We start from the raw sequence: 18966 nt of genomic DNA on the forward strand, positions 1-18966 counted from the left end.
GGTGCTTAAGTGTAGCATGAATTCAGTCTCTCAAAAAGGCTTCTGTCTATTCTGAATCTTTTAGTCATGTCATCTTTCAGCTTAATGATCCTTTAATACCAGCCTGCCACTCTGCAGAAAATCTCAGAAGTTAAATACTTACATATACATGGGCTGTAGCTGTAAATGAGATGTCTTCTGTGGACCTTGATAGCCGTAAGAGTCAAATCCACCTATGAAATCAACTGAAAGAGGGGAAAATTGCTTTCATTAGCAACATCTTTTCAGAAGTGATAGGCACTATCATTCAACAACCACCCAGCACAAAGATTACTTTTGACGGACCCCCTAATAATCTGTTAAAATTAGACCAGTTAATTGTGGAGATGCAGAAAAAGCATGAAAAAAATGTAGAAAGGTGAAGTCCCTTTTTAAATCAAATTAATTTTAAAATCATGGAAAGATAATAAGGGATCTTTAAGGTCCCTTCCAACCCTAACCATTCTATGATTCTATGATTCTATGATTTATAACAGCCATCTGTCTATCAGAAATAGCCCCACATTCCTCTTTTTCAGGCAGACCACCTCACTGGAGTACAAAACAACATGCTATTCAGATATTACAGATGTTGAAAACCATTTATTTATTGGCATGAATGCATTGCTTCTGACCGTGATTACTGTGTCTGGCTTGCTGTCATACTGTGGTTCAGTGATGTAGAGGAGAGAGCACATTGATCCGGCTCTGTCTGAGACAGAAGTTTCTCTGATTCCCTGCTTTGACATTTGAGTCGAAATGCACAAACAGAGGGTTGGAACAATTTATCTGAGCTTCAGAGATGAGGCTTCACAGATCTAAGAGAACCAGCATTTCTCTCAAGGCACTGGAGGGTCTACAGGAAGGTTGCAAGGTGGGAGTTATTTATTAATTCACATCACTGCCAGTTCCCAATGGTCTTCTCATGTTTATTTTAAACAATTTCCAGAGCAATTCAATCTCATCTGAGCCTGAGACCCTTGTTTCTCTGCTATAACACTTGCTTTACACAGGTAAAAGCACACCCTTTGCTTCCTGTGCATTGGGAGACCCAGCTATTGGCTTTTGGGGGTTATTGGCGGGCAGCTCTCATCCCTGAAATAGTGTCTCTTACATAGCAGATGTGAACTTGACTTCACTTTGATAAAAAATACCCAAAGAGTTCAGGTATGGAAGTGAATTTTTCACAAGTCTGGGCTCTGTTACTGACAGACTGGCTCTGTGTACATTAAAAGCAAAAAAAAAAGAAAAGGTTCTTTGATAGAGGATAGCTTCTTGTGGATCTAAAATGCAGCAACATTCATATAAAAATCACAAAATGTAAATTTATAACCCTTGGTTTGAGAACTTTCATAGTGCCTGAGTCCTTAAAACTTGCATTAGTGAGGTTATTTTATACTAAGATACTCCTAAATTTGTGCCACGCGTATCTATGCACTTATCCCACACATTCCAAACGTTACAAAATCAAATTCTGGTAAGTCTCTGTCTACCATTTACTTTGCAAGCAAAGAGCCACTAAAACATTTCACTGGACCAGTACAGTATGTCTCCATTGCAACCACAGACATGTGGAACCTGTCATCCACATTCTTCTCTGGCAAGAATGGCCCCCACACAAATAATTTAGTCGATTCTGTGCTCTGTGGCAACATTACATATACTTTTATTCCAGAACGAAGTTTTACTAAATTAATCCCTGACATTTCTAATGAAGGAGGTTTTATAATCTCTCTGTGTTGCCTTTCCCTGCACCTAACTTCCTAATATCTAATTTAAATGTAGTTTCCTGCAAATTAACTACTTTTCTACATTTTGGCCTTTTATCTCTATGGATATGAAGACAAATGAGCCTTTTTTTTTTTCATTTTATAACTACTTTAAAGCATTTTCAAAAAGTATTTTCATGCTATCCATCTTTTCCAGATTTAAAAATATCTAGTGCTTTCAAATTTTTCTCACAGCCCGTTTCCCAAGCCTCTAAATTTCCAAGCCTGAAGATCCTTCTTGAGTCTGTTTATGATTTTCTTACAGTGTGGTGCACAAATCATTACTAACTGGAACAACGGCCATGTAGGTCTTCTGTACATTACCTGGAATACCATGGTGGGGTTTTAGTTCGGTTTTTTTGCCCTTTTGTTTTTCAGCAGCATCATACAAATGCTTAATAACCAGATCTTAATTTTTATGTTTTGACTCTAGCTGTAGTCTAGCCAAGTAGCCCATTTTTTATCTGAAGACACTTGACTGATTCTTCCCCACAGGAGTTCTTTTGCACTTGTCTGTATTGAATTTCATCTTCTTGATTTCAAACCACTTCTCAAGATCATTTTGACTTCTAATCCTATCTTCACAAGTGCTTGTACCCCTCCCAGTCTGATTTCATCTGAAATTTTTACGAATGTTCTCTCCTTTATTATCCTTGCTGTTAACAAAAATAATGAAGAGAATAATTTCCCTAGCCGAGGTCCCAGTGGGATCCCATCTGAAATGTCATCCCAGCTGGTTGATAACTAAATTTCAAATAGAGTTTTAAACAATTCTGCACAAAACCTATGATGACTGCATCTGGACAGTGCTTCCCTGGCCTGCTTACAGACCTTTCATAGGGTCAAAATCTTGCTAAAATCAAGATAAATGCCATTTGTTGTTGATGTTGCTGTCTGTAACCATCAGAATAACTTTATTACAATGTGATCATGTCTTTGCAAGCATATTCATTCTTTGCAGAATGAAGAATTCACTATCGGAATATTGTTGAGTGAAGTACTAGGCTGGGAGGAAATAAGACCCTTTTTGTTCAAAGACTGCAGCAAAAAGAATGGACGTATTTTTGCTGTAGCTATAGTTTGCCATTCTTTTGCCCAGTTTTCTATTTTTTTCTCACCCGACCTCTGACAACACAAGTCAGAAAATATCTGTGTTGGACTGAGTGTCTCACTGGTGTCAACTTATGTCACTTCAAGGATGTTGCTTATATGCATTCGTCTGGCTTAGCATTTCTTGTGTACTTCCCAAGACCCTTCAAGTAACTGGTAAACCATTATTAGAAGGCTGCAGGCATAGATACTGTGTTTTGCAGTCATGGGGCAAAAGGTCTTCAGGGTGATTTTGGGGTTGTTTTCAGAAAGATAAACTAATGTGTTAAGAGATTTCTTTGAGTAAAATGAGTTTGTATGGGCACGGGAAAAAGATGCCTGATGAATATCTCTGCATGCATCGTGCCTTTGCCCTGTTGCACAGAGTAAACACAGAGTGTTAACAAGCCAGATTGTCAAGTGACGAACCAGGCAAGCTTGTAGAGACATTTCTGTGTTCGACTGACAGAGGAAGTTCCCACGTGTGTAACCAAATGATGATAGGGCAGAGAGTACTGCTGTGACCTTGTTGTAGGCATACAATGACTTCTTACATGCAACAACAAACTTTGCAAGGTCGGTAAAGGTAGGTAATAGAAAGTGAACTCCGATACAAAAGGATTTCAGTAATTTCTTTGTAGCAAATTTTCTTGATGGTGGCAGTTTTTCTCAGCACTGCAAAGCCTGCGGTGTCCAGACTGTGCTAAAAGCTCCCTGTGGACTCTGGGCTAGTTTCTTAAAGCATGCAAAATGCTGCCCTTTCTGCAGGCATTTTATCCTGGCTGTGCCTGAAAGGTCACTAAAAGTGTCGTACGACTGATACATTCCTGGCAGCAGTAACATGAGATGAATAAAACAAGGCTCATTAGCTGAATCGCAACGGACACTTCCATCCTTAACCTCATCCATCAAACACGTTTTTTGCTATTCTGTTTTGCGTTCATCTTACCATGTCACTGTTATCAGAAGTGGCTCTTTTGTCATGTTTTGCTTTAGTAAAGGCACATGTGCATATACAAACACAAAATCCCATTCCTTTGAAATATTGGGTGCTGAGATGCTTATTTTCCTGGCTGGACTTGAATGGGATAGCAACAGTACTATTTATTTGTAAAATGTGTTACAAGAAATTCAAGCAGAGCGTTTTCTTCCTTTGCTGGTGTTAAGGGTCTTGTGAGGCATATGACTGTGTTTTCAACTGTAACAAAAACAGAGCATATGGCTCAAAATAGGGACATATTTTCTATTACTAAGTACCCACAGGGATGTGAAGTTTCAGGCGTCGCTCACAGTCACAGTCCCCACTCTCTCTGTTGTGTATCAGGACAGGATGAGAGGCATAAACAGGTTTCTCATTTTTAATTTCTGGAAGTTTGTGGTGTATAGAGGGACTGTTAAACTGGGATGCACAAATAAGACCCCATCAGCATGAATGTGCATATGGGAGAAGAGACTCTCTAGAAAATTAGCAGTGAGAAACAATGAAACTGATGAAATCAACAGATGGACAAAGAGAAAGGAAACAGTGTGGAATAAAAGCAATAACATTTTCCTGTAGAAAGTAAAAGAAAAGATAGTGAATAGAAACCAGAAGACTAGACACTATTTTCCTTATAGAAATTCTCCTCTGTAAGACATAAGTACAGAAACATAAAGATTCAGGTCCACAGCTGAATATATATAATATATGCAATAAAATAAATAATAAATAATATATTAAATAGTATACAATATATAACATATGAGATAACATATATAACATATAACGTATAATATATATATATATATTTCTAGCTTCAGTGACTTCATTGAAGCAATGATAATTTATGTTGGCTTAGAATCTGACCCAAAGAGTCATTTAGGGTACATGTGTATAGAAATGTGACTAACGCTATGGCTTTCCTTGCATTTTAGTAGGCATGCAAAAATCAATAGACACTAGACATGAAAGGATATACAGTTTAGGAATGGAGAGGGAGACGAGTGGCTTTATCTGCAAATAAAAGGAAAGGTAAAGGCTGGGAAACAGCCATGTACTCGGCCAACTTGTAACCCGCAGTATGGGTGACTTCTTAACTGCTTTGAAATCATCTCCTTACTTTGTTCCTTTGCTGCTCTTGTTTGTTTTGCTGATCATCTCACCTCTACCCCTGATGGGTGAGGCCCTGCCTCTCATAGCGGTGAATGTACCGCCAGCACTCAACCCTGCCTTCGCCACAGCATCCGCTTCCTGCCTGTGGCTCCGTCTTTAAGAGTGAAAATGTCTTTGGTAGTATATTCTGTAACGAGGGTGATTTCTGTTACTGATTCCTCCTCTCCTCCTTCAGTTTGTCTTTCTCCCTGATGAAGTTGCTTGGATCCTCCAGCTTTACTAATTCCATCCCAGTCATCCCATCACCTCCTCCTCTGCTTCCTTCCTCCCATCTCTACTTGTTTCTCTGCACACCATTTCTCCCATATCTTGTATGAGCAAACTGATAAAGTAGTCCTCCTTTCTTCAGTATGCCAGCCTTTTTCACTTCTCCTTTTACAGTTCATTTCCCCTTCTTTCTTAATACCGTCACAGAAATTTTGTCCCGTAAAACTTCTAGTTGTCCTAGTGACCAATTCTTCCTCTTGTTCACTTTTTTTTTGCATTTCCCTCACAATACAAATACACATGAATTCCTCTCCTAAAAAAATCAACCCCACCCTTATCCCTGCTTGTACTGTTCTCTCTCTCTCCTGATGGTTTCAAACGCTTTCGGCAGCTACTTTCCTCCATTTCTGTATAAAATTTTCTCCCATCTTATGTTCTATTCCTTGTGTGCAGCTGGAACCTCAGTCAGATCACCTCTTCCGATCCAAATGTGGATACTGGTAACCCAGCACACACAGTCCTCTCCGTGGTCATCCAGCCATCTTTCACACAGCTGCTGCTCTTTTCTTCCTGAAGCCTTTGCCTCACTGGCCTCTGGTCTCTCCTTTGCAGGTACTCACACTCCTCCTCTCATCATTAATCTCTTTTGTTATGGTTGTCCCTCCAGCATGCTGCCGGAGTTCCATAAGCAGCTAGCCTCTGACTTTTATTTTTCTCCACCTCCTGTAAGTCGGGTAGTCGCACTTGCAAACGCAAATTCTGCTGCCGCCGGCTCTTGGAGGTGTCACGGAGTGCCTGGCTTCTGCTCGCTCTGCTCCTTCTAAGACAACTGACATCTCAGCTTCTCTCTGTGATATTTACCCACGTATAATTAAACATCAATTCCAGTTCAGCACGGCTAAAACAGAACTCTTAGTTGCTCCTCCCTAACCTTCTCTGCTGTCTTTTATAGTGAACGACGGCACTTGTATCCGCAAGTCTGCCTGTCGCTTGAGGACGTAAGTTAGATATCAACTTTGGTTTGGGCCGTGCAAGATTTAATTTCTGAAGATTATTTTTGCATATTGAGGAGGAAAACTTTTCTATGTGTTGACACAGCTATAACATTCACCCAGGGCTCTCAGTGCCAAACACCACAATTATTCCTTTTTTTTTTTGAACTCTTCAAATTTGGAGTTAAGAGGACTTAAGCTGCAAGACTCATCTTTTTGGTTAGGTTGCTCTTCCTTGCATCCTGCTACTGGTCTCATCTTCTATATTACATCAAGTAGAAGTTAAATCTTTTTATGTTTAAAGCCTTTTGTAGAGACCCCACATCAGTCTCTCCTCCTCCCAGTTCTAAAAGATAATTTCTGCCCCTGTGCTGCCAACTTGACCTCCATGCTTGTAGAAATTCTAAACATTTTCTCTCCTTGTGAGAATGTACTCACAAACAGTTCTCTCATCATTTTCCCTAAAACTCTTCTTTTCTCTACTGGCAATAATTAGGTTGCCAATGCTCTTATATTCCTGTCTACCACAGTGAATAATATTTGCTCATAGTTTCTTTGTGCTCACTTTCTGCCTGTGCCCACCAGTTGTCTATTTTCTAATACATAGATTACAAGCTCCAAGAAACAGGGCTGGCTTCATGTTGGTCGCCTGACATCTTGGTAGTTCTTAAATATATTAATGATTGTAAAGCACTAAAATAATATTAAACAATTATGATTACCTATGATATAGATGGTACCATTTAAAAAGTGGTAACGACCAGGGAAGCATATGTGCATGTACACATGGATGCTTCTTGCGCACGCTTGTCATGACTGACCATATTTCCCGTGTGGTACAGCAGAGAGAGAACATGTGGCTCTCACATGAACATCTGACATGTGAGGTCTTAAACTTAAGTACACCAGCTCTGGAGGCCAGAGACTTGGCCCCCTGGACTCAGGCCTCAGAGGCGCAGCAATTAAATTTCGGTGCCACAGCAAGGCATTCCTTTGCACAAGAGGAATAGAGATGGCAAACAAACTGCAGCTGATAACATCACTGGAGGCACTGTAGGTGCAGAAGTCAGTATAGGAGGCAAGAGAGAGTTGTGCGCACATGCCAGTAGCTAAAAACTGGCCAAACTCAGAAAAAAATGGAGAGGACTAAATTTAAGCTTGTTTTTAATAGCTTTGGAAAGGACATGTGGGAAAGAATATAAAAGAACATATGGGGACACCCTTGCTCTTGCAGCTTTGCCAGTATCCTGATACTGCTTTGCTGTTTGGTGAAGACACGTCCAAACTCCTCTTACACTGTGAGCATGACCTGGTGGCTGTTCTGCAATACAGCACACAGGAGGAGGTTTGCTAGAATACAATTGCAATAAAGTTTGTTTACAATGATAATCAAACGTTATTGGTCTTTGTGCTGAGTGCACAGTGATTTCGACTCTCAAAATGGGATAGAGCCAAACCCTCCCAAAGCAGGGGGGAGGAGAGCATCTGCCAATACGTGAGGCTGTGCCCTTCCTGCCGGCACAGGAGGGTTCAGAAGTGGCGTAAGGACTTGGGCACTCGGTCCGGTTCTTGCAGTGCAATGAACTGCATTTTTGTCAAACAGCAAGTAACTGCCTGAGTGCTGTTAGTTCACCCATTTGCAAGGTGAAACTAAAACCTCAGATTTTTAAACCGTAACCTCATGACATTTCTGAGCTCTACGATGTCCACAGAAGCAGCAAAGGGAAACCCCCACACAAATTTCAGCGGAGTTTCTCAGCTCAGATTCTGCCTCAGTGCCACCATTTCCATGCTGTTTACTTTTATTGCAGTCAAAATTATTCCGTAATTTTTTGTTTCACAGGTGCTTTTCCTACAGATTTTCCTCCTCTTATCATGTTTCTTATTGGATAAGGGCTTGCTTTCAGCATCTTCTTCTGTCTCTGTTGTTACTGATCCCCTGGCTAATTCTTTTATCAGCCCTTCTGAGATAAGATGTAGGACTGGGGATGTATGCAGGTCTGTGAATTCTGATAAGCACTACCTGCTGTCACCACTCTCACAGAGGTACTGACAGGGATCTCAGTCTGATACTCCCTATAATTAAGACCAAGCAGAGATGCAGATATTGCATTCAAGGTGAGCCCACCTCATGGTTGTACCCAGCAGAAAACATCAGGATGAATGACGGTGAGGGTCCAGAAATTAGAGAAGCTAAAAGGCATCTCAGACTCTCAGGTGGAGAAGGGATCTGGTCAGCAACAGAGCCTCAGGGCAGGAGATGAGGAAGACCATGCTGTGGAGCAATACCTCAGCAAGGCAAGGCTGGCCAGCAGCAGGAAACGTGTCAGGGAGGTGGAAACCACTGTCATGGCTGAGCAGCAAGTAGCCAGGGTGAAAGCAACCAGGAGTAGCTAAGCAAGGGCTGGGAGGCACGAGTGAGGCTTTGGCAGCTGAAGACAGAAACAGGGACCAGGGACAGGCCAGGCAAGAACAAGAGCCAGAGGCCAGGAGGAAATGGCTGGAACATAGCTGCAGCAACGAGATATCCTGGAGTGAATAGTGATCAGTGCTGTCTTTTACATCCAACGAATGCAGCAAGTCACCTGTCAAGCTTATAGACCTGGAAATGGAGCTGCAGTCAAGTAGTTGCCGCTTGAACCCGGAAAGGATTGGCAAGGCTCGTCCAAGCTTGCAGCAGGGCTTGTCCAATGTCAGTAAAGAGTCTGTAAAAGACCTCCACTCAGCTATGAGAACATTAATAGTCTGAAGACTATATTATTTTTCTAAATGGGACAGACCTGGACACTGCTGGATAATTGTCATTTGCTTTCAAATTTTCATGCTTGAGTACTGAGCAAAATAATATAGCCCTGGAATAGTTTTTGACTGACAAATCATTCCAAGAACTAAAGAAAATGTGGGGTAGACTGAATTATCATAGAAGTTATCAAATGAATCATTAGGAAAAATTATTCTTAGTCAGATCATTGCTAGAGGCAAGCAATAAAGAGAGGAAAAAAGAAAAAGGAGGAAAAAAGAAAATGCCTGGGGCAGCGGCCTCCAAGTGTGACCACTACACTAATAAATTAGAATAAGAGTCATTAGTAGGTGCAACAAAGTGGAGAATTAAGGCCCGAATCTATGAAAGTTAACAATCCAACGCTAATGAAGACCTATCTAGATATTTAAAAGAAAAAGTAATAAGGAAAACTTTAACAGAAGGCATGCTGATAAAAATAATTTAGGTCAAAGCTATGTCCTGGGCATGCAGGAAACTGTGAGGAGCTCACGTGGACTGCCTCAGTGGGGAAGACACTAAGAGGCTGTGGGCAGGTATCCTTTTCAGGGCCATTGGAAATGCTTAACGGGTCCAGTCCACCCACAGCATCTCATCACTGCCCCTCTCTGCGACGTTGCTGTCCTCCAGTCCAGACTGAGCTCAGCTGGCCAGGACCTGTCCCAGTACCCCCGCTCGTCTTGGCTGAACCCCTGAGAGGGAAGCCAGCTGCTCTCCGAGGCTGGGAAACTGGTGCGGAAGGGGGCTGGCAGCCCCGTACGGCCACATGCGGGCTGCTCCTCCGCCCGTGCTTGGCGGGGCCGAGCTGCCCTCCCTCCGTTGGGGCGAAAGAAGAGGTGGTCCCCCAGGCACGGCGCAGGAGTGTCTGCCTCCAGTGCCTGCCCTCCACAGTCAGCCCAAAGTGGTGATAAATGGCTCCCAGCAAAAGGAAGTCTTTTACCAGCATCAAAACAAAACACGATAATCTGCCCGAAATCGTTTTCCATGCAATATTCAGCTTGTGAGAGTCTCAAATTTTACTGATTTTTCCTGATTTTGAATATGAGTTTTGTTTAATTTTAAGTGTTGAAACATTTCCATGGCCAGGAAGATCATGTCCTATGCAGCTTCAGCAGCAACCTGAGCATCTCCTCAAATCATCTGTGGCTTTTGTTGTCAGAACCGTCACTAGTTGCTACCTCATTTTGGCTACTGGTTTGACGCAACCATGTGGGACATTGTTTCATGATCTGGACTTCTTTGTCTAATTCATGACAAGAGAAGTAATATTATCAAAGTGTTTTGGTATGAAATGTATCTTTCTTTGTGAAAGAGGCATTAATTCTTCATTCCCTTTTCACATGTGTGGGTCTTTTCCAATATTTCTATAACTTGTCTGTCTTGAAAAGATGAAATATGGGTAGTGAATAGTTAAAAAAAATGATGCAATGTAAGTAAATCTCCCTGACTGTTACAATGCATTGATTTTATTAAGCAGTATCCCATTGTGATGAGCTGCTGGAATGGAAATGTTGCTTCCTTCAAGTTCTACGTTATGTTATTTAGACATCTTTTAAACTTGAGCTTGACAATCCCCACAGGAGGTGGTGATGGATGCAAGGGGAGTGGTAGGGAAGACAGTGAGGGAGAAGAGAAATTATCATAGATGGAGCCAGCAACACCACTATTTTTCCCCATGTGATTTTATTTATATATTTGCCTCATACCACAGCCCTGTCTCCTAGGGATTCCTTGAACATCAGCTTCATTAGTTACGAAGGCAGCAATCCATAACCAATTTTCTTTTCATGTCAAGCTTGTTCATGTATAAACCCAGCCCTTTTGTTGGAAACATTTGCAATTAATCCCACAAACAAAGAAAATGCAAATAGTACAGTCTATCCTAAGCAACCCTTCTGACTTAAGGCCCTGACCACCATCTATTATACACTAAAATGAATTGAAATTCCCACTTTGAGTCTAACCTAATTTTCTAGTGATAATAGGCATGGATTCCCAGAAGCACTCTATGCATCTAGATAGTAACATCCTAATTTCCTTTCCTGGTAAATGTTTTAAGTAAGATTTTAGCACCAAAGGAAATTAACCTTTAAATTAATTGTAATTATAAAATGCCATCACTGATTTTGTCTTCAGACTAATTACTTGCTATTATTTAACCAAACTGCACCTCCTCTGAGCTTTAAGTTTGTTTCTCTCTCTGCAGCACAGCGCCAAATGATCACAGACCAGGCTGCCTAACGTCTGCCAAGCCCTGTGACACCTTGGACTGCTCAGGTCCATTTGCATCTCAAACGCAGCCGGTTTCAATTGTCATATCTTCCCGCCGTAGGCTTTTCCCCCTGCGCTTCAGCCCTGCTCTCTGTGGCTCAGGCATTTTCAGCCTGTGGTTTCTACCCGTCGAGCACGCCTTGTGGGATGCCGAGTGCCTGTGCTCTGCACCGGTGAGAAGGAGATGCTCAACACCAGCTTTCGGCTCTGTGAAAGATCTCCTCCAAGACAGGACACGACTGGAAATAATGACACAGGAATCAGCTACTGATATGTGAAAAAGATTGACGCTGCACAGGCATTGCAAGGAATTTCCTAAATGTTCCTGGTGGCACTGTGGCTCTCCAAGACAGCTCTCTTTAGGATGACAAGCATGAGGTAGTACCGTAGGATTTCAAATGCTTCTCTCACTCCACACTTCCATCAGCATCCTGACAGCTGAAGGTATCCCGTTTCCCTCCCTTTGGTTTACTTAGTTCATGTAGCAGCCACCACACTAAATTAAACGAGTAAATGGAAAAAGCTTCTAATTTAGCCACAGGTTGTAAATTGGAGAGTGCAGCTGAGCAAAAATAAGCTGTAGCTTCAGCTTTTGTAGCCTGTTCATTGAATTCTCATTCATGAATGACCTGTTCAACAGCTGGAGAACAACTATGTTTTAAATATCGGTTTGTATTTGTCCCTACCCTTGTTTGCTCCTATGTTCTCTCTGCAGACTGCCTAGGCTGTCCTTAGCACGAACCACACAAGTCAGACCAGTAAGGTCAGACAAGTCGCACTCCGTTGTGAGAGATGCCCACCGCAGACAGGGCAAATTGCTCTTTGGAGTTGCATCTCTGCCTCCACTGACTGTGGTGGAAATCTTGATTGTTAGTTTAAACCACAGGCCTAATTACACATGGCTGTAGGTATGCGATATGAATACCATCCTTCTGTTATTTCAATGATGTAAGGGGCTTGAAGATGCAGAAATTACCTCCCACCTACCAAAAAACGACCACAAGTTCAATGGAATTCCCATATAGGCTGAGAGAGGCAGCTGATGATGGTCTACAAAACCTGTGGCAGTGAGGAAAAAGTGATGATGGAAGGAAGGAAGGAAGACCTTCCTTTCTAGAGGAAGACACAGGACACATTACGCAAATGGTAGGTGCAAAACTAACAAAATGTGTAGCTAGGTTCTGGAACTCCTTCTCTTGGGAGGCTGTGTTTGATAAAAATGTTCCTTGTTCAAGAATGGGAGTACACTTTCAGGAAGAAGAGATCGTTGTGAGCAATGAAATTCAACGAGACTACTTCAGGCTTCTGAAGTCCCTTAACCGCAAATTACTTTCAGGATTTTTGGGCAACCACAAACCTGCTGTGTTCTTGCATGCCTACACAGCAAACAGATATGGAAGTAAGCATCAGATGTTCTTCATTGCGGGATGTATTGGGCTGGATAGACCTGGTACCTCCTGTCTTGTACAGTTGCGCTGGTAGGGCTGCAGCTTACACTGATGCTCTGGTGTCACCTTTCTGGTGACAGAAGAGAGACCTGTCAGGCTGCCCAGTACAAGCACCTCCAGAGATGCATTCAAGCCCAGCCTTGATGCAGAAAAATGATTGCAGTCATCTTCAGCCATCTCCTTCAGCCTTAGCTTCTGTTTCCTTCCTATCTTTCTCTTGTCCTGGTAGTCTCAGAATTTACAGCCATATTCACCAGAAAATGGGAAGGGAAATAAAGAAGCAGAATTAACAGCTGAACAATTGCTACTGGTTTCTCTTTGTCTTTGTTTTAGAGATTTTTAAGCAGGGACGGAAGACGAGGTATTACTTCTCTGTAATGTCTTGCTAAGCAGATTGTGAAAAGCAGTTGGCACAGAAATAAAGTGATACCTGAGCATATTCTGCACTTCAATAGTGCCTTTCATCCTGGAAGCTCAAAGTCATGAAGCAACATGCCTGTGAGTTTGTCCCTATCATTACTTTCCATTTAAAATATGGGAAATAGAAGTATGGAGAGGTTAAATAACCTGCCCAGAGGTGGAAGGCAGCCTGTAACAGAGCTAAAAATAAAAGGCTTTTCTACCTATCCCATATGTTTATCAAAATTTCACACCTTTCACAACTAATGAATTTAATACTGTCTTTTAAATGAAAATCTGTCATCACCTTTGTACTTCCCAGGTCTAGGATCTCAGAGTGGGTTGTTGTTTGGCGCTGAGTTTATTGGCACAGAATTGCTAAGCTGTATCGCTCACCAGCAGATATCCCCTATCTGGGGTATTGTCTTCCTGAACATTTTCAGTAATTCAAATAGAATCTTGAATTCAAGCTTTTATGAGGGGCGTGAAATAATTTTAAAGTGTTATCTAGAGCTTTACTTCTGTGCCAGACATCCCCAAAAGTTAGGCTCAAGGCAATATGCAGCAAAAATCTATTTGACCCAGTCGCAATTTCTTTTGCTTTGCAGTTTACCTGGAAACAATGCCGAAAGAAAAGAAGATAGTGCACGTGCAAGTTGGATCCCTGCTAGTGTGAGATAGCACAAAGGTTGTACCTCGTGGTACTCAGGGAACAGGCAGGCTGGCCATATTCATACTCTCATTGCCTTGGTGTTGTGCTATGGTAGGCAAATGCTGTTTCTTCTGGGTCTGCAAGGGAGCCTTCTGGATTAGGATTTCACTGTGGGACACAGACTGAATTGGTGATTTTCTCTAGGTTGGAATTCCTTCCCAGCCAAAGCTGTCCCTCTAATAATAAGCCAGTCAGTCCCCTTTCCCTCGACAGAAGCGCTAGGTGAGCTCAGAATTCCCACTTCAGTAACCCAGGTTTCTTTTTTAATTGCTTACAGATAAAAAGCCTTAGGAGGATGCTGCTTTATTGCTTACATTCCGGAGTTTTCCACAGAATATCTGGATATTTAATAACATTTTCAAAAATACACTGAATTTTCTTTTAGTAAGGCAGTAACAGCTTATAGCAGGCAGCCAAATTGCTAGTGAGGAAATGCACATTAAACGAATGTTTCAATGCTATTAAAAATAATGTGCAGCCTTTGAAAAATGCAGGTCTAATACGATTTTGGAAAACAAATGAGGAGCTCCAATAAGTTTACAGCCGTTGAATGCCTCCAAGTAATGATCGTTGCTGACATTTTCATGCTTTATTTTTAATTGCCGCAGCTAATAATACCAATGAGGTGAGAACGACAATGACTTAGGCATGCCAGTGGCGATAGTGAAGAGAGCGATGAGTCAGCAGCAGCCGCCCTGGGCATCCATCCTGCCTCCTCTTTCCCAGACGAAGACCCGAGGTGCTCCAAGTCTCACAGGTCCTCCTCCCTACGCAGCCACAGAGGACAGGATGCAGATGGGACCTTTGGGAGTGACAAACCAACGACAAGGGAAGCCACCCTTGTCCGACTTGTCGAGGGCCACGAAGATGATCCGAGGGCTGGAGCACCTCTGCTATCAAGATAGGCTGAGAGAGTTGGGGCTGTTCAGCCTGGAGAAGAGGAGGCTCCGGGGTGATCTTATAGCAGCTTTCCAGTATCTAAAGGGGGCCTACAGGAAAGCTGGAGAGGGACTTTTTACAAGGGTGTGTAGTGATAGGACAAGGGGCAACGGATTTAAACTGAAAGAGGGCAGATTTAGGTTAGATATAAGAAAGAAATTCTTTACATTGAGGGTGGTGAGGTACTGGAACAGGTTGCCCAGAGAAGTTGTGGATGTCCCATCCCTGGCAGTGTTCAAGGCCAGGTTGGATGAGGCTTTGGGCAACCTGGTGTAGTGGAGGATTTCCCTGCCCATGGCAGGGGGGTTGGAACTAGATGATCTTTGAGGTCCCTTCCAACCCTAACCATTCTATGATTCTATGACCCTTGGAGATGAGTGCTGCAGTCTGGCTTCGCTGTGCCCAGCGTCGGAGTGCTGGTGGGACTGTACTGGGAGGGAAAGCAGCTTCCTCTTTAATCCTTGATACAGAACTAACCCACAGCAGATTGTTCTCATGAAAGGCAGCGCGGACTTGTGCTTTGATTTAGGTGGTCTGCCACTGGATTTATTTGGCATGCGAGTAATTAAAACCTCTAGACTTGCTGATTCAACCATAGTTATGACCCTGATTTGATCACTGTATTGTTCCATTCTTAATCCTGTAGTGAGGTTAGAGCAGGTTAATCTTAGTGAAATGTTTGCTTAATTCTACCCTTGCTCATTTGTTCTCTTAATAAAATCTGCATAAAGAATGGAGAAATAGTAATTCTTTCAGCTTGTTCCAATTACTCTGAGAGCAAAGCTAATTCAGCTGAAGCAGCTTAAGAGCAACTTGATTGTGTTTCTACAGTTGAGGCTCTGTGCCAACAGAAGATGAGGCACCTTCTCTGCTCTGGTGCAGCGTTGATATGCTCCTCTGGTTAAAATCTGGAATGTGCCCATGTCTGGCTCTTGGATGTTGCACGACTTTTTCCTTTAGTCTCATGCCTTGCTGACCACTCCTGCTAGGCTCAGTGTTTCTGCCTCTTTTGCTCTTCTTCTGGACTGCTGTTGCTCCCACGGCCCATTAGCAAAGCAGCATAAATGGAATTGAGTGTGTGGGTATTCACCACATCCATCGTGAGAAGCAAAAGGTTTTTTTCTATTGGCTGTCTCATCAGAAAGGCTTTTTCTATTGACTCTGTCTCATCAGACAGGACTTATGGCCAAATGCTCCTTTGGTGTGACCCAATATGGTTATCCTTATGGTCCTTTATGATTGACAGTGAGGCATCTCATTTTTACAGGCATAAGTGGTCCTGAAAACCAGAGATCTAAATTTTTCCTCTGATGTCTGTGAATATAGAGGCAGGTAAGAAGATGGCAGTGTCCCTCTCTTGTTCTTCACGGACCGCTTCAGAAGCTGGGAAAGCAGGGCAGTGATGTGGGAGAGCTGCTCTGTGGTGACTGGTTTTATCAGAGGATCTCTCACAGCTGATACATCTTTAGCACTCAGAGGGAACACCAGCTGCCAAATAGCATGCAGGCGCAAGCCCAGCCTTACCCCCTTACCAGGTATGGATGCTAGGCAGGCATTGGTGGGCAGCAGAGAAAAGCTTTTTTTCTGCTATGCTAGATGTCCAGCAAGTCTGGAGGAGAAAGTACACTGTAGGCAGGAGGGCTGTCTTCATCCCTCTGTGCCACAGAGTTTGCTCCATAGCAGCATGCAAGGATGAAGAACTGAAAAAGTGAAAAAAATGACTATGGAAAGAGAAGCACAGCTAGTGTGTCTGGAGTGGCTTCAACACCAAAAACTTGCGTATGTGGGAAGGTTTAGCAATGGCTGTGGGACATATTCCACTTTTCCTGAAAGTTTTTCTCCTTTGCATTTACTCGATTGCCCACACGAGATGACCCCATCCGTGAATGTACTGAGGAAGTTATGCTTGGGCATCTTCCTCTGGAGCAAAAATATTAAATAGCATGACATTCACAAGGGATATATTGCTTCTCAGAGGAGCGTGATAGATGCATGTGTTGCCAAAAGGGAGGGAAAAGGTGAGAAAACATGTCTAAATGAAAATAAAAGAATCTAAAATTAAACCTGAGTAGAGGGCATCTGTACAGACTGCAGACCCTGGCTGTCACAGCAAGCATTTGGTGCACGTCACAGTGGATGTCTGAGAAGAGAGGGGGCTAGAATCTTTCTTACTCTCTGCTAAAAGCAGCGTCTCAGTAGAAATTAAACCTGCTTTAATGTTATGATACCTTGAAGGGCCAAATCTAATTTGAGCATTATTACAGTGTTTGGACAACTCAGCCACAGAAGTTCTTTTTCCCTTTTTTTCCAGCCACGCTTCCAGACCTCACCAGAGGTGAAGCTGTGGCACTGGGCCTTGCACCGGCTTCCTTGCGCTGGCTGGAGATTTGCTTCAGTACCTCAGAGAGATGCTCACAAATGGGTAAGATGGCTCTTTGGCTGGAAGAGGAGGCCTGGCTGAGGTGTACTAGCAAAGCAATAAAAGCCTCAAAATAGGCAAGATGATGGCAAGAAAAAGTTCAAAGAAGTGTGATGATCTGTGGCTTCTGAACAACAGGGAGCTCCTGCCACAGTGAGCAGAAAAAAATATCATATTGGCTGTGGTGCTTTGCTGCCAGGAATGCCACTTTACAGACCACAGGAGAAATCTCTCAAACATTCTCTGACTTCTGTGCTTATTTGGTGAGCCAATTCACAAGTCCCTTCCTCAATTCTTACTTATATCATGCCCTAAAGCATGATAGAAGAATGAAAAAAAGATTTAAGCTCTTAGAGGAGAGGGCAGAATGATATTAACAGGGATTTCATTTGGTGGGGTAAGGAATCACTCGTCACCTGCTCTGCGGACAGTGAATGCACTTAACAGGAGAGTAGGAGAAAGCGTTATGACTAGGTCCTTCCCTGAAAAGACAAGACCTATGTCTAGCATACCCTTGCGCCACACACCTATCCCAAACTCCTTCTACCTCACCTCCACAGAAACACAAAGACGGCTGAAACAAGCATAGTTGGAGATCTCTCTGGTCTGGTTTGATTTCGGCACTAAACCTCCCCTTGACGGCTCACAGTAGCACTGTATGGCCAACAGATTACATGGTTGCAGCTATTTTCTATGCAGGAGAACACACAAAGGAGCCCCCACCAGCCCTAGCAGTGCTCTCAATCAAATAAACCCCCTTTAGCTTCCTGTTGCAGAGCTCTCTCTAGGATTCATGTATATTTTATCAAAGTTACATGAGGTTCTGATACTTGTTTCTAAAGTGCTTTAGTATGAATCCCAAGATGTACTGAAATGCTGCAGTGGCCCTTGTTAAAAAATCAAGGTTAGAGTAGGAAAAAAAATGAAATGGCTTGACTCCATAGCATGTAATAAGAGCAAATTCTGCTCAACAGGCTTCTATTGATACAAATAAGCAGAAGAAACACAAACATACATCTAGATGAAATCATTTCGCTCCTTGTAATTGTACCCTGGGAGCAACAGGAACAAAGAGGAGCTCTGCAGTTTCACCTCTCATAAATGAAGGTCCTGCAATGATCTAAAGCTTTTTTTTTGCCAGAAGTGCTTTTACAAGCCAACACACGAGTCAACACAGAAGAGCTATATCCTCAGTGGTAACCAATTACTGTGAAGGTAGTTAATAACAATCTGGGGAAAAAAACCCAAGCTTGTATTTGGCAATTGGGAGTTTTGCCTTTTTATTTTTTATTTCTTTTTTTTTTTTAATTTTTATTTTATGTCTTAAGCTAAGCAGTGAGGAAAAAAGATTGCAATGACCTTTTCAGAAGAAAGGAGTATGTATTTTTTAAGCTGCATTTCATGACTCCTTTGTCTTTCAGGCATTTGCAAATTTTAGATCAAGAAGGATGGACAGAAAGCATGGTCTGGCTACAGTATAAGAAGACATTTAGGTTGAAGTCAGCAAGAGCCAGCATACTGGAGGGGTGATTTAAAAAGAAAAAGAATTCATTTTTTATGTAATAAAGCTTTAGTACTTACAGCTGTCCTCTTCTTCAGTAATACATTTCACAACATAACAGGCATAGATGAAGCCCGCCAGCTGAAACAAAATGTAATAGTGTTAGGTGTAAAGCAAATATAACAGAAAAACAAGAGTTGGTTTTAGAAAAGCAACAACAGAAATAGAAATAACAAAATTAACCAGACTGTGTTTGATGAAGTAATGACAA

The 18966-nt window shown here is 42.3% G+C and overlaps 1 protein-coding gene across 1 annotated transcript in view; it reads right to left on the reverse strand.

The window, feature by feature from the left end:
• Window positions 1-138: 138 nt before the first annotated feature.
• Window positions 139-18966, reverse strand: part of NKAIN2 (sodium/potassium transporting ATPase interacting 2) — a 577016-nt gene continuing 558188 nt past the window's right edge. Inside the window, exons 5-6 of the mRNA XM_086632102.1 lie at window positions 18776-18836; window positions 139-224 (exon numbers count right to left, since the gene is read on the reverse strand). Of these exons, the coding sequence (XP_086488228.1) occupies window positions 139-224; window positions 18776-18836 (147 nt within the window). The remainder of the gene's footprint in view (window positions 225-18775; window positions 18837-18966) is intronic.

This window comes from Tauraco erythrolophus, chromosome 2, assembly GCF_009769465.1.
Source record: "Tauraco erythrolophus isolate bTauEry1 chromosome 2, bTauEry1.pri, whole genome shotgun sequence".
NCBI lineage: Eukaryota > Metazoa > Chordata > Aves > Musophagiformes > Musophagidae > Tauraco > Tauraco erythrolophus.